General features: G+C 45.3%; 1 protein-coding gene across 1 annotated transcript in view; it reads right to left on the bottom strand.

Moving 5' to 3' along the window:
* The window catches only part of ABCA12 (ATP binding cassette subfamily A member 12), a 129,011-nt gene that overhangs the window by 18,773 nt on the left and 94,498 nt on the right, over positions 1-15,740 (bottom strand). Inside the window, exons 39-43 of the mRNA XM_030579999.1 lie at positions 15,085-15,172; positions 11,865-11,970; positions 4,556-4,610; positions 3,891-4,068; positions 709-824 (exon numbers count right to left, since the gene is read on the bottom strand). Coding sequence (XP_030435859.1) covers positions 709-824; positions 3,891-4,068; positions 4,556-4,610; positions 11,865-11,970; positions 15,085-15,172 — 543 coding nt within the window. The remainder of the gene's footprint in view (positions 1-708; positions 825-3,890; positions 4,069-4,555; positions 4,611-11,864; positions 11,971-15,084; positions 15,173-15,740) is intronic.

Raw genomic sequence — 15,740 nt, 5'->3', positions numbered from 1 at the left:
GACTCATAGCCATCCAGGGTTCTTATCTCCCCATGCCTGTCTGCTTAATTCTAACTCTGGCAGAGAAATACTTCCTGAGAACCAGACTGGGTGTCAGGAAGGGCTGAGTTACAGCGAGAGCTGGTTGAAAAAAGTATTTTGTGAATTTTATCCTGATATTTTTTTGGTTGAAATTTAAAAAATTTGAACAAGCTTGTTCAGAAAAACACAAGGCAAAATTTATCTAAATTTTCCTGATTTTTTTTTAAAATTTGGGAATATCACTGATAGTTTGACATTTGAATAGTTTCAGTCAGGTGTAGTTACAACCTAGGTTGTGTCTGAGACCTTGAGGATATTGGGTTTTGGTGTTAGCTGTGAAAATTTAGAGCTGCTTTTAGGGTAAAGTTTGTGTAAACAGGAAATAAGGACAACCATGCCTCATTCACCCCAGCCATTGTGTCTTGGGTCTCTGTAATCTTTACAGTTTAAGCTGCCTTTGGTTTGCCCCTGTCTAAAATGAGAGTAACAGTTCTTGCCTCATCTCTCCCAAGCCCTTTGAAGGCTCACTAGTTAACATTTACCAAGTGCCATCTCTCCAATTCTGCCAAGAGAGAGGATTCCTAGTAGCAGTGATGGGAGAGTCGCACAGCTTTGGTCAGGACTCCAAACCCTAAGCAAATTTCCCCCCCATGGAGTCATCTTCAAGTAACTGAGCCACACACTTACCCGAACAACATCATCAAAAGAAATACAGCCACTAAGTTATTATCGGTGAAGAAAGCAGGTATTTGGAAAGCTGAAATAACTCCTATTGAGAGGGCAACCGGGACCATAAAAAGAACCTGTGAAATGATATTAAAGAGTGTATCATAGTCAGAATAATTAATACTCTAATAGAGCTGCATGCAGCTTGTATGGGGGAGGGAATGACACCAGGTCTTAATTTTGCCCTAGAGGTGCAGTAAGCTGTCCATCAGTGGGAGAGGAGAATACATTCTGTGAGGCTCTCAGGAGCATCCCAGCTTTGAACTCTAGGAAGTGTGGATATGAAAGGCCTAGATGTGAAGGAGAAATGTCCCGGGCCTTTCTTATTATAGAATCACATTCTGCTGTTTACAATACTCTGTCAAGCCAGGGATCTACACAATAGCTGCCCCAAGTGCTTCTTGGTTTCCCCGACTTTGGGATTTCAAAGAATTTGCTGGTAGGTGTTCACTGAGAAATATCCGGTTGCTGAGAGCTCTGGATTAGTTTCAGCCTGCTGAATAGTGATTGCAGTTAGAACCCCAGGGCTATTTCAATAGGCTCATTTAAAAATCTGTAGCACCAACGTGAGAGCCCGGAGAATGAAAGCAGAGGCAGGCCAGAGTCACAGTCACAGGTGTATGACTAGTGACTCAGTGCCAGTTCTTCAAACCTGGCCACATTTATGGTGTGTTCAAATCCCTCGTTTGCACTCACAACCAGGAGCTGCTTGTTCCATTGCCCAGCTCCGTGAGCAGGCTTAAGCAGGTAACTCTGAACATTTGGCCCTAGGGGGCCTGTTATAATTCCTATTCCTGTGGTGCCCAGCAGCCCTACTCATGGGCCAGGACCCCCTTGTGCTAGGTGCTGTACAAAAACAGAACCAAAAGATGGCTCCTGTCAGGGCCGGCTCTAGCCATTTCGCAGCCCGAAGCACGGTGGCATGCCACGGCGGGTGCTCTGCCGCTTGCTGGTCCAGCGGTTCCAGTGGATCTCCCACAGACGTGGCTGCAGAGGGTCCACTGATCCTGCGGCTCCGGTGGAGCATCTGCAGGCATGCCTGCGGGAGGTCCACTGGAACCGCGGGACCAGTGGACCCTCTGCAGGCATGCCTGTGGGAGGTCTACCGGAGCTGCCTGCCGCCCTACCGGCAACCGGCAAAGCGTCCCCCGTGGCATGTCGCCCCAAGCACGTGCTTGGTGTGCTGGGGCCTGTAGCCAGCCCTGGCTCCCATCCCCAGAGGTTCACGTGGAGTTAATGAAATATTAAGGCCTTGCCTCCACTGGGATTTAGCCAGCAGTGTAGCTGCATTGCAAATTGCTAGTGTAGGTACATTGACATCAGCACAGCACAATTTGCACTGCTGATGCAGCTTGCAAGCCAAGGTAAGCTGCACCTGCACCTGCACCATTCAAGCTGCACTGCCCTAAAGAGTGTCTATGCTGATAGCCAGGTCATAGGTGCTTCATATGGTCCCTCCCACCATGGCACCTGAGTGCCCCACAGTCATTAATGTACCCTTACCACACCCCTGTGAGGCAAGGCAGTGCTATTATTGCCATTTTGCAGAGGGGAAACTGAGGCACAGAGTGTATGGCTACACGGCAGCTGGGCGGGAACCTCCCAGACCAGGTAGACAGGGCTCAAGATAGCATGCTAAAAATGGCTGTGAGCAGGCACATTGCAGCTCCGGCAGACACTCAGCCTGGCCTCCCAAGCTCAAGCCCTCTCAGCCTTGAGGTTAGGTGGTTAGCCCAAGCAGCAACATCCACACTGCTATTTTTAGCATGCTAGCTCCACACTATCTACCCAGCTGCCGTATAGACATACCCAGAGAGGCTAACTTGTGCCAGGTCACACAGTCTGTGGCAGAGGACGGCACTGAAGCCAGGTTTCCTATGTCTCCGGCTAGCACCCTAACCTAGCACAGGGCAGTTGTGCCAGTAGCTAAACAAAAACAAAAAAAAAACCCTTGCCCTGTAGACACGGCCCAAAAACTCTGCTGCACAGTTTCTGCCACAAGCTGTGTGAAACTGACTGAGGGACCAGTTTGTGTTAGTGTATGGGGGTGAGAGGGGAAGCTATATGAAAAGGAGAACATTTACAATGGATGCCAGAATTCTGACATCATGATGACCCAAAATAAGAATCAGTTAAATTTCAAGCCAAACAAACTTGTGGGGGGAAATCCTTAACATTACAAAAGAGAGAGCAAATTCGTGCTGTCAGATAAACATCAACTCAGATGAGCTGGGGAATCATCTACTGGGTGAAAAGGTTCTGTTTCATTGCCACTCCACTGAGATTATCTTCAGCACTGTCAGTCGTCATGATTTTGTCATGATCCTTGCAATGTTTGATGTTTTTCTTAAAACCCCAACTTCTGTAATTAGGTGAGAACCTCAGCACTTTGTGGTTGAGGAGAAAACCTTGAGAATGTGACCTCTGAGCACCATAATGGCTCACAAACCATAAGACAAAGACAAAGAGGACTATGGAATCCTGAAAGGGACTTTTTCAAAAAATGTAAAGAAGCGTGGGATCCTTTTGAGGCAGATGTCTAGATATATACAGCACATCACCCCTGACCTGACTAACAGTAACAGAAGATAACTTTTCTCTGACGTTAGAAGTTTGGAAACCTTTATATATTATATTACTTAACCCACCAGTTGGCTTTTTCCAGTCTCTCAAATCTCAGCCAAGAGATGTTTACAAATGTAGGATCTTGTATTCTGAAGGTTCCAAAAGTATCTACCATCTGCAGTAGAGTTCTGAAGATAGGGTCATATCCTGCAGCCCTTGCTCATGGGAATAGGAGCTGCAGGAACAGGTCCATAAGCCTTACCCAGATGTATAGGTCCTGGATGACAACAATTATTCCACCTCTGCAATCTAACTTCAAAGGCAATTTGGCATCTACTTGTTAAAAACTAACCCAAGTTTTGGTCTTTGCCAGGTTGATCTCTTATAAATCTGCTGAGTTTTATACATACCCCAGTGTTATGGTTCACAATTAATAATCGGTAATGCTTTTGAGAACAATACCTAGCTCTTTTGGTAGTGATGATATGACTAAGTCTAGGTAACAACCTTTAAATACAGAAGTGGGGATTTTCCACTCTAGAATCCTGTTCTCCATGCATAAAAGTTAAGTAATTTACCAGGTCGTAGATGAAGTTGGTCACCCAATAGCTCGTCACACCGATGCCTGAAATATGCTGCAGTTGCTTAGCTTTGGTCTGATGTTCTTTTACCACATAAAGCACAAAGCTGGCTGTTGTGATGGAGTAGCCAATCAGGACAGACATTGAGACTAGGATATCAAGCAAGCTACTGAGCCTGAGGAGAAAAGGGGAAGAAAGACAGAGTCAATGTTTGATTGCCCTGATTTAGAAGACAATATTCATAGCTTAAAAAAACCAAGGGCCTGATCCTGCCAACATTTCCTACTGGTTGTAGAGATGGCTCAGTGTAGGAAGCACTATGACGGGCAGAAAGGCTTTGCAGGGTGGGGACTGTGACAGCAGATTGTTTGGAAAGACAGAAAGAAAAATATGTATTGTCATTGCTTTGGCTGTGCTCCAAAATTGATGCTGTATCTATAATGTCCCCACATTTATCAGGGATTCTGAAAAGAAACTCAATGGGAAATCAGTAGCTCTGTAGATACAGGGAAGACAGTTCGCTTTTGTGAAAAGAGCAATTTGATTGCTCAGAAAAAGTTATTTATCAATTTAGGTGTTTTGTGATTTCCAGGTAGCTGTTTTGCTTCTATTGCCACTATATGAATCAAAGCAGCAGGTATCAGCCAAATTAAACCTCTTACATGACTTGTTCTTTACTCTGTCCTCCGGGATAGGGATGACTCACAACGGAAATACCTACAAAAAGAAGAGAAGTCTTTTGTAACGTGTATGACTAAGTTCCTCATTAGGCATGGAGGCTGGAAGTAATGCCGGCTATTGGTTATGGGAGGGAATCAGGTGGGGGAGGGGGCTGGGTTCTGCTCTCACTGTCTCACTGATTCATGGTGTGACCTTGGGCAGAATTTTCACAATTGCCATCAACTTTTTTTGAGTTGCTCTTGCAGGGCCTAATTTGCAGGAGTGTTCAGTGCCAGAGCTGCAGTCAATGGGAGCTGTGGATGCTCAGCAGCCCTGAAAAATCAAGCCCTGCAGTCCAAATTCAGCAAGAAACCCAAGTACATGCCTTTAGCCATGTGAACAGTCCCTTTGACTTCAGTAGGGCTACTCACCTACTTAAAGTTAGGTACATACTTAAACACCTTGCTGAATCAGGGCCCATGTGTTTTAAGTTGGGTGGCCCAATGCTGAAGCATTCAGAGGCCACATTTTAAGATCTTGGCCCTAATGTCTGTGTGCCTCGGTTTCCCCATCTGTAGAAGATGGATAGCACTTGCCCATCTTTGTCCCTGGGAAGAACACCATCCTATGCTGGTACAAAGAGTTATTTAATAGTCCGTTTCCAGTGGCCCCATTCAGACTTGAAGTCCTCAGCTGAGAATTGCAGAAGCATAACTCTGGGCCTGACCCAGTGATTTCCAAGAGCACTCAGTCAAACCAAAGGTCCTTGCTACCATTAATTAAGCCTCAGTACATTCTAGTGTGGTACTGAGTCCTGTGGCACCGTATAGACTAACAGACGCAGTGGGTATTCACCCACGAAAGCTTATGCTCCAATATGTCTGTTAGTCTATAAGGTGCCACAGGACTCTTTGCTGCTTTTACAGATCCAGACTAACACGGCTACCCCTCTGATACTAGTGTGGTAGTCAGCATTATTCCCATTTCAAAGCAGGGGAAGACAAGGGCAGAGAGGTTGAGTGACCCACCTAGGCCACCACAGGAGTTGGTATCAGAGTCAGGATTTTAACTCACCTGTTACAAGCCAGGTGCTCACTAGATCACTAGAACAGCCCTCTCCCTATTAGTACCACTCTCACTAAGTATGTACTGTAGTGATATGCACCTCTTGTAATTCTATGACATACTTTTGCTCATTTTTGATGAACTGCCCCATATCTGATAAGTACTATCTTGGATAACCCAGTGTAGAAATCATCTTCCACATTCTCCACTGGGTCTCCAGCCTTCCAGCAGACACCGGAATAAACTTCAGATAACACTGTTCGCGGTTAGGAAGGCAACCGGTATATTTTCTGATAAGAAAATTTAAATGTAACAGTTCTGTCTTGTGAAGCTAGAAAGAAGCACCCGGACCAAAAGAAACAGCCAGCCTACAGATATTAGTCTGACTATTGGTTTCAGCCCTGTGTGAAACTCAGGTCTTTCCCAATCAGATTCACAAAGTCAGGTCCGTGACAATTAAATGTCAGAGGGTGGCAGGAATTCTCTTACCAGATCTGCCAAAATGTTTGGTTTAAACACTTCCCTTCCAAAGCCAGCATCTAGCCCTTGATATGGGCGATATCACATATGAAGGGCTTTTGCTCTGTTTAGAAGCAATGAGAATCTATTTATCCACTGCACTGAGATAAAAAATATTCCAGGAGTGCAAGGACAATCATAAATGGACTAGAACCTGTAACCTTACCAAAGTCAACTATCTTATCCAAGAGTGTATGGCCATTATTCTCACTTAGACTAAAACTCCTTTTACACTAGCAGAGTGGTCTAAAGGTGTTTTGGGATAAATCAGAACAGGCCCAGTATTATTATTATCTGTGTGTTAATAGCCTGTTTTTGAGAGAAGAATGTCGAGTTCCTCTGGGAGAAAAACATTTGTCACATGTTAAATTAGCCACTGGGGGGAGCCCTGTAAATAGATTAGAAACATCGATGCTGGGAATGTAAAGTTAATTGACATGTTTTTATACGAGCTGTGGAACTCATGCAAAGGTTATTTCTTGGCCAAATCATGCTCAGATTCATGCCAGAGGTGGTCACATTTTTTTTTAGATTTGTATGAAGAAGAAAAATGATCAAGAGTTCTCCTGTTTCTCTATAACACGTACAATTACTTGTTTTTGTGATTACTGATTTTGAGTGAACATATTCGTACAAAACCCACAAAAGAATCAGCTTGATGTAATATTTGCAATTGCCACAGCAATGTCTTCAGAGGCCAGATCCAGTCATAACAAGACTCCAGGCCTGATTCTCCACTGCTTTGCACCCCAACTTGTAATTTACACCTGCATACAGTAAGAGCAAAGCTGGTGCAAAACATTTCCCTCCCATTTGGCAGCATTCAACACTCACTTCGTACTGGTGTCAATGGCCATGCAAGCAGGGAATTGCTGGCCCTGACAGGCCCTTATTTCCACGGAAATAATGAGCTGCTTAGGGTGTGCAGTGGTGGAAGCTGCTCTCGATTCCCACGGCGAAGAGGACTCTGCATAGCTGCAGAATGCCGCTTTACACATTCTACAGCCTCCCTGCCCTAGGGTGGGAGTGGTGCCCTTGATGAGCCATCTGTGGCATCAGCCCCTGGCAAATACTATTTTGTGGGGATGGATTTTTATGAGTCTCGTTACGGTTTCTTTTCTGTAGATTTCTGCAGCATAATACAATAAAAAGAGGGACTCCACTGAACCCCAGTGGATCAGTTCTGAGCTCCAGTGAATTTCTATGGAAGAGGGGACCAGCTTCCATGACTTTTTGGACCTGGAAGACACTCGGCTAAAATTTTCAAACATTAAATGCCTAAAATGATGCAACTAAATCCATATTTAGGCACGTAAGTGGCCTGATTCTCAGAGTGTGCTAGAAAAAATCCCGTAGTTGCCATTAAATTCAAAGGGAGGTGAGAATACTCAATGCCTCTGAAAATCAGGTGCCTGAATTCCGTGCCTAAATTTATAATGCTGTATAAAGATGCTGGCCCCCATTTTATGTGCTATATTCAGTCTGTAACATTGAAACACATGAAATGGTGCAATTTGGTCTGCAGTTCATTTTAAGGAAAACAAAAGTGGTGTTATTCAAGAGCAATATTTTTCTTGCGGGATGCAATGAAAATCTCCAGTTGCTAATAACGATGTACAAACAACTAGAAAATGTTTTCCTTCTGTAAAAAATAAAGGTGATCTAGTCTGACTAATCTGTTAATGCTGCAGAATAAAGCCATTTTTCCTTCTCTGCAGCTTAGGCTAGAAGTCAAAATTTCCATTTCAATACTTCTTTTTTCGAGGAGATGGAGAGAAGGAAGCCCAGTATACATAAGTCGAAAGCTATTAAATTTGCTTGGTGACAGGGCAAAAAGCTCCTTTTATGTGTTTCTTTTTTTAAATATATGAAGTTTAAGTCAAACCTCAATAGCAGGATTGGCACCTCTTTCAAGTTGCTGAAATGACTGTGCTTTTATCTGGCCATTTCAATGGTTCTTAAACTGTCATTTATTTGTCACAGCAACAAATGGCTTTCGGTCGCCAGTAAACTACTGCAGAGAAGGGTCTCTTCAGTTGTATTTCAGATCAGTTTACACAAGTCCTGTTAAGCTTTACTCATCAATTCATTTATTTTCCCTATACTGAGTACAGATTCCTTAGAGGGACCTGGGAATTATCAATCTGGTCGTTTGTTATCATTCGTTTCCAAAGACACCCAGAATTAGCTAGATGCAGTGAAAATGTTAGAGCTGTTCAAAACTATTCCAACAGAACATATTTCCATCAGAAAATGCCATTTTGTCAAACTCAAAACTTTCCATGGGAATGTGTCAATCCCTTTGAAATTTTGTTTCGGGGGGCGAAAGGGCTGAAACAAAGCTCGAACTTTCCAGAAGAGAAGGTTTTGATTTTTTCATTTCAAAGTGACTTTTTGTTTTAAAGTTTATTTTATATTATACATTTTAACGTAATTTAAAATAAAAAAGTCAAAATCAGAACAAAGTATATCAATTGGCCTGATACTAATTTTTTTTTCAAAATTTTTGTTGGAAAAGTTCATCTCATAGGATATTTTGTTGTTTCATTATAATCCAGAATGAAAACATATTCCATAATGTTCGAATTTCCCCTGGAATGGACATTCTGAGTTTTGACCTGCTCTAACAAACATAAAAGGCCATTTCCAGAAAGCTCGGGGACAGATTACGATAAAATGGCTTCCTGAGCAGAAGACCGGTTTGGGAAATATGTCTCAACTGTCCTTCATTGTGAAGGACGTCACTCATTTTTAGTGCCAGAGTTACCTGTTTTCCACATAAATTCAGAACACCACCTTTAGTGTTCAAAATCATGTAAACTAGAAATAAAGAATGGTGGCAGATATTTCTTCATGTTAAAGGGACAGATCCTGCAGCACTTTAGGTTTCCTGCTCAAATAAGTTCTGTGTCCCTCATTTGGGGTCTCACCCCATGTCCCAAGCTGGGGCCTTGGCATGTTCAAAGGTACATTTGTGGGAGATGTAGCGGGGTCACTACCCACTCCAGCCTGGAAGGGGTTGGAAAAGCCCTGCACAGGGCAAGGTAAAACCCTGGCTCATTGGAGGAAGTGGCTGCAGCTGGGGCCACTCCCCAAACTGAGCAACAGGGCCTTATAAGAAGGCCAGGGAAGCCAGGAGCAGTCTCCCTCTGCCTATAGAGGGAGAAGGGCCTGGCTGCAGGGAGCTAGAGACAAAGTACCTGAGTGGAGCAGGACTGGGAACAGGTTGAGGAGCTGGGGAGCGCCAGCCTGGAAAGCTCCAGGCTGTGGCCTAGCATTGGGCCAATAGGTACTGGGGGTTGCAGAGGGCCAGGGGTAGGCCAAGGCAGCAGGTCCAAACCGTCCTTGCCAGTGATGAGTAGGCTGATACTGCAGTCTGCCCCAGGGTATGGGGCTAGACAATGACTGGCAGTAGCCGTATACTGAGGCAAGGTGAGGATAGTGGGTGGGGGTTCCCCTGGGAGGGGGAGACCCTGAAGCTAAAAGGGGTTACTGCCAGGGGGCAGGACCCCAGATAAAGGCGCACCGGGTCCTGGGAGGGAAACGGGGGCCAGAGGACAGGCAGATCACCGGCCTGCAGAGAGAGCTCTGGAGCTGGAATGAGCTAATTCCCGAAAGTCACCAGCAGGAGGTGCCGCAGGGGTGAGTCTGCATGTCTACAGGAGACCCTCTGACTGTGTCTGCCCACTCCCACTCCTGGCACGGACCACTCTGTATTTTGGATAGGGCTTGATGAGTGAGCACTGCTGGTGGAATACTCAGCTCAGCTTGAGTAGCTCACTGATGATGAGGGAGGGGAATCTTCCCCAGCATATCACCACACTCTCTCTCCATCGCCAGGATTCACCCTCAGACAACTAAGTTGGTCTGGGACTGTCCTGCTGGGGAGATGGCCTGTGGCTCTGTGCCACACTGCTGCAGCAGAGAGGAGCTGGAGCCCATCTGTATTTAAAAAAGGGGGCTGCCAGCTGGGCCCTTCCCACTTGAGGATTTGCTCCCACACAGTGTGAAATAGCTGGGCCCCGCTGACCCGAGAAGGCGGGTGTTTCAGGTATGGCAGAGGTGGCTGTGGGGCCGAGGAGTTGGTTTTGCTTGGCGAGAAGATGAATGCTGAGGGAGTTGGCCATGTGAAAGCTGGCTGGTGATTATTATGTGGTGATGGGGAAGAAAACTGAGCAGATGTTTTGCCTTTCTACTTAGGATTATATTAGATTGCAAGCCCCTTGGGGATGAGGCCATCTTTTTGTGCTGCGTTTGTCCAGCACCAAACACAATGGGGCCCTAGTCTCTGGCTCCTATGCGCTGTGCTAATACACATAATACATCATTATAATAGTAGTTTTGTTTTTAATTATTGTCAAGGAGGCCTAGAGCTTCAAACAGGCCTTTCTCCTCTGTTGGATTTACCTTTTAATGCATCCATAAATAAAGAGCTTTATGTTGACAAGCAAAATGACCTTCCAGACAGTTTCCCCGGAGTGTGATCCTTCAGCAGAAACACAAGCCGTCTGACACGAGAGAGGCCAGGAGAAACTAGAATGTGGCAGAACGGCCGGTGTTTGCTGAAGCAAGTCACTTGATAGATGAGTTCTGAACTCTTGTGAGACCCCATAATCGAATATAAGACGTTCTACTCTCTCAATCTATAGATACAGGCAGTATCAACACTAGGAATGTTTTACTTGTATAGCAATATGCTTATGCTATGCTGGCAAAGTGCTCCTACTGTGGATATAGCTACCTCGACAAACTGGCACTTTGACCAAAGTAGTAAAGCCCTGCCCCATGAGTGGAACAAGCTGTACACTGGTAAAAACATCTCTTTGTTAACTATGAGAGTTATACAGAGTATGCCAGGAGAAATCTGTAGTGTAGACCTGGCCATAGGCGCGCGCGCACACACACACACACATACACACACACACACACACACACACACACACACCCCAGTATGCCTGTATTACACACATAATACGGATGGAACAAACAGTGCAATACAGTATGAAGGTTTATCAGCATGAATTTGGGACACTGCATGACATCAGTGAGGCAAAGCTAAGCAGGTCATTCCAAATGAATGCTGATAAACCTTTACGCTCTACTTCACCACTATGCATTCGGTATATGCCACATGTTGCAGACAAACTACTTCAGGGATGTGTGAGAATATTTTTGTATCTCTCCCTGCAATGTATACACCTGTAAAATAAAATGCTTTAATTACCATAAGTCCAACAATGGACAGCTCAGAGGGAGAAAAACATTAAATCTAACACACCACTGGAAGCAACCTAAAGTATCCTTTCTTTGCATAGAAATGTCACATCTTTACAGTCAGCTATCTTGATGCTGAGATGGAAGTCAATACTAGGCAGAAGCCCTTGCTGCTTGTGGGAGAAGGAAAGCCTATTTTTAAGGTTTTACCTGGTCCCCTCCCCTGTTCCTAGAAATAGATGTGAAATATTGACACTCTTTAAAGAAAATTGAATTGAATCAACATTAGTAGACATAGCCTCACTGAAGACAATGGACGTTTCACCACTGACTTTAGTGGGGCCAAAATTTCATCCAGGGGATAAGTTTCCTTCTAGTTTAAATTGGCACAGCTCCATTTTACACCAGGAGTGAATCTGGCCTACCCACTATAGTCTTCTCTTTACAGATAGAGAACTGGGCCCCCTTCACATGGGGCAGCATGAGCTGCATCAAGGGTTGGTTAGCACCTACCATATTTGGAAGACTCATTTTTCGGCATGTTCGCTCTAAGAATGAAGTTGTTGAGGCTGTTGAGGTAGGCTGGAAGGCTGTGATACCCCTCTGGATTATACCACACCTGTACTCGATTGGTAAACAAAAACAGGCAAAGAAAATTATACCACACCTGTACTCGATTGGTAAACAAAAATCATTGCCAAGAACAGTGGTTTCTTTCATTTGGACAAATGAATGCATCCGTAACTCATACTAAAAACAGTAGCAGTAAAAACATTTGCTAAAGCTGGGCCATCTACAAAGTAAGGGCCAGCGACTCAATCATGCAAGATTCTGAGTGCATTAGCCCAGATCCTACAATGCATCTAAGCATGTGACTAGTTCCACCAGCTTCTATGAGATCTAGTCCAGTTGCCTTCAGATAGACAAGAAACACATGCCAGTTGCTAATGGTTTATGTTAATGGTGCCTGGGGCATTACGCATCCTGACACTTTGCTTTTCCATAGTCGGTGCTTTTGCTTTTCAGTAATGTCAGTGGCTGGTATTTTCAAAGAGGCCTATTTAAGTGAAGTGCCCACTGGGCACCTAATTGTTCCAGAGTGGAAAACATTGTGAAAACAGCACCTTGTTATTTAACAGCTGTGCCCACTGTGATAAATTCTGCTCTCGTTTACACTGGTGTAAATTCAGAGGAACTGAAGGGAAAACGGAATATGGCCTATACACTTTGTGTACTACACGTTCTATCTGCTTATGTTAGCAACACACGTATGTCTTTTTATTCCCACTAGCCAATGCTGCTATGGGAAAAGGAAGCTGGCTTGTGCGCTATCACCAGAACTGTTAACAAGGGCCCAGATCCTACAGTGAGCTCTGCACAGACCCCCAACAACTTCAGGTGTCCATCTATGGAGGGCTTGGTGCAGGATGGCGGCCAACATTCCAACTGCAGAGTCTTTACCTAGAGATGGTGCCCTTTTCTACTCCTAAAACCCTACAAAAAACCAACCAAACATAAAAAACCCACCACCTTTACCCCAAGCAGAGTTTTTACCCTGAAAATGAGACATGCCAGAGATTCCAGGAAGTTCACTAAGGACTTTGCTGTTGATTTTACATGGAAGGTGTCCAGATATCCCAGTGATGAGCAGCAGTATAAACCTCTAAGATCATTGTACATCTCAACTGCACTTGATCTACAGCTGAATTGGGGCTTCTGGGGATGATGAATGACCCAGCCTTGGTTGTCTCATATTACACTTAGATTGTAAACTCTTTGGGAGTATTTGCCCAGGCCAATGACTGGAGTCTCGAAGTAATTTGTACTGGCTTCCCCCCCTCTCGTTGGCCCTGACAGGGACAAGCAAAATAAGGGAAGGAAACTGAGACAATTTTTGTTCATTGGCCCATGCAAGCTGCCGATTTCGGGATGGATTTACCACCTGCATGCAATCCAGAAAAAATGACCGTATTTCTTGAAATAGCTCAATATGCAGTTGGTCTTCTCTGTCTTGCTACATTAAAAAACAAGCAGCCCCATGACTAAGTACAAATGACTGTACACTACTGCGCAGATTGTGCCCCCTTTATTCACACTGGTTTTCAGTTACTCACCCAGCGAGGAGTCTATGCGTCTACGCACATGAATTCACTGATGCGCTTAAGAAAGACACATCTGGCACTCTGTTAGGTAGTATTCTAGGAAGCAGGGCATTTGTTATCTGCAGCAACAGTTGTTTTAAAAGAACTAACACAGTTGCATTTGTAATGCCAGAGCACTAGCACACTATGGGGCAAACTGTCCAGAGCAGATCAAGCGAAGGCCAAACAAGGCTTTTTAATATGAGGTGTGGAGAGTCTGCATAGGAGTTTGATTGATGACCAGGGTAGAGCTGAGGGGAGAAGAGGGTTTACTGGGCAGAGCCCAGGGATTGCTTCTGTTACTGGGAGGAGAAACCCCAGCTCACCCTCATAACAGATGGTGTGTGAGCAGTCTAGAACTGACCCTGACCCTAACCCTAACCCTGACCGGCACTGCTAGGTGGCAGGATATAATGGCTTGAGCAGCACTGAAAGACCCCCCTAGAGGACACTCTTGCTGTCATTCTGGATCCCCTTGGTGCACCTTCTATGGCACAGAGGTGTCCTGGAGAATGCAGAGTGAGGGAATGGGGTGGAGGCGGGAGGAGAGGACAGGAGTCCTGGCGAGGCCAGGCTAAGTAAGCCATTACTGGAGCAAAGCCGCAGCGGCTGGGGAGAGTTGGGGCCTGTGGAAGTGAAGAGCTGGGCTCTGGGTTGTGCAGGTCGTGGATGCAGCAAGAGTAACAGAGTTAGGGAGAGCTGAGGGGTACAGTGTCCCTCCCTTCACCAGTGGAGATGAATCCAGTTCCTTCAATTTCTTTTTCCCTCCTTCATTCTCTACTGTGACAGACCCAGGCCAGTGTGATACAGGAGTCTGGTAGAGGGCAAATATACTGGTCACTGGCTGAGTAGTTTTCTGTTCCCTGAGTGACCAGAGCAGGGGCTGCACTGGAGTAATCAGGAACCTGCTAGAACCAATTAAGGCAGACAGGCTGATTAGAACACCTGCAGCCAATCAAGGCAGGCTAATCAGGGCACCTGGGTTTAAAAAGGAGCTCACTCCAGTCAGGGGGGGAGGAGCTAGAGGAGAGGAAGTGCGTGTGAGGAGCTGGGAGCAAGAGGCACAAGGAGCTGAGAGTGAGAGGGTGTGCTGCTGGAGGATTGAGGAGTACCAGTGTTATCAGACACCAGAAGGAAGGTCCTGTGGTGAGGATAAAGAAGGTGTTTGGAGGAGGCCATGGGGAAGTAGCCCAGGGAGTTGTAAATGTCATGCAGTTGTTACAAGAGGCACTATAGACAGCTGAGATCCACAGGGCCCTGGGCTGGAACCCAGAGTAGAGGGCGGGCCCAGGTTCCCCCGAAACCTCCCAACTCCTGATCAGACACTGGAGGAGTTGATCCAGATTGTGGGGAAGACCACTGAGGTGAGCAAATCTCCCAATAAGCGCAGGACCCACCAAGGTAGAGGATGAACTTTGTCATACTATGTATTTCCTTTGTGTTAATGGTAATCTAGAGGAGTTCTGTGCTTACTCAGTAATGCCCCCAAAATACACAAGGACATTAATCTTGCTTCCCCTTCATTTAGCAATTGATGTTTCAGAGGCCTGCCCACTTGGCACGCCTGCATTGCAGCAGGAGGCATTCATTACCTTAGTTAGTGTTCTGTTTGCAGGCACTGGGCGTATATCAAACTTGAGGTCAGTAGTCAAAGGCAACCCAAAGCTCCAGCCACCATATCTGCGTGGTAAACAATACAGCAAAATGCATTATTGTCATTGGAAAGATGCCGGGCTAGATCCTCAGCGGGTCTGAACTGCATTAGTTCCGCTGAAATCACTGGAGGTGCATCAATTTCTCACGGGACCTCCAGGCACTACACAATGAATGATCATCACAGGTGTCACCCTGGATTCACACAGGTGCAGGTGAGAACAGGATTTGGGCCAATGTTTGTAGTGTGACCCAGTTAACACTGCTGCAGGAGCCTTTACTTTTGAAAAGAAAGTAAACAGACAACAATTCAGCTAAGTCCTGATCTGGGTCGACAGACACGATTCTGAAATGCATTTTGGTTGCTGCGGAGTCGCACTCTTTTTCTATCCTCTTTAGTGGTACAGTTCCCCATTTGTGGAAGATTTGCATGGAAGGTGAACAATTCCCTTTCAATCAGTGTGGACAGTAGGTTTTCCCTTGGCTAATTTAACTGTACAGTTAATTTTGCACTTTAGCATTTTACACACACAAACCCAACTTGTGCTAAACAGTGCTGGCTAGCATAAGGCCCTGATTTAGCAAAGCGGCTTAA

This window comes from Gopherus evgoodei, chromosome 11, assembly GCF_007399415.2.
Source record: "Gopherus evgoodei ecotype Sinaloan lineage chromosome 11, rGopEvg1_v1.p, whole genome shotgun sequence".
Classification (NCBI taxonomy): Eukaryota; Metazoa; Chordata; order Testudines; family Testudinidae; genus Gopherus; species Gopherus evgoodei.
Note: the sequence above shows the minus strand (reverse complement) of the source record. Positions and strands in the feature narration are given on the sequence as shown.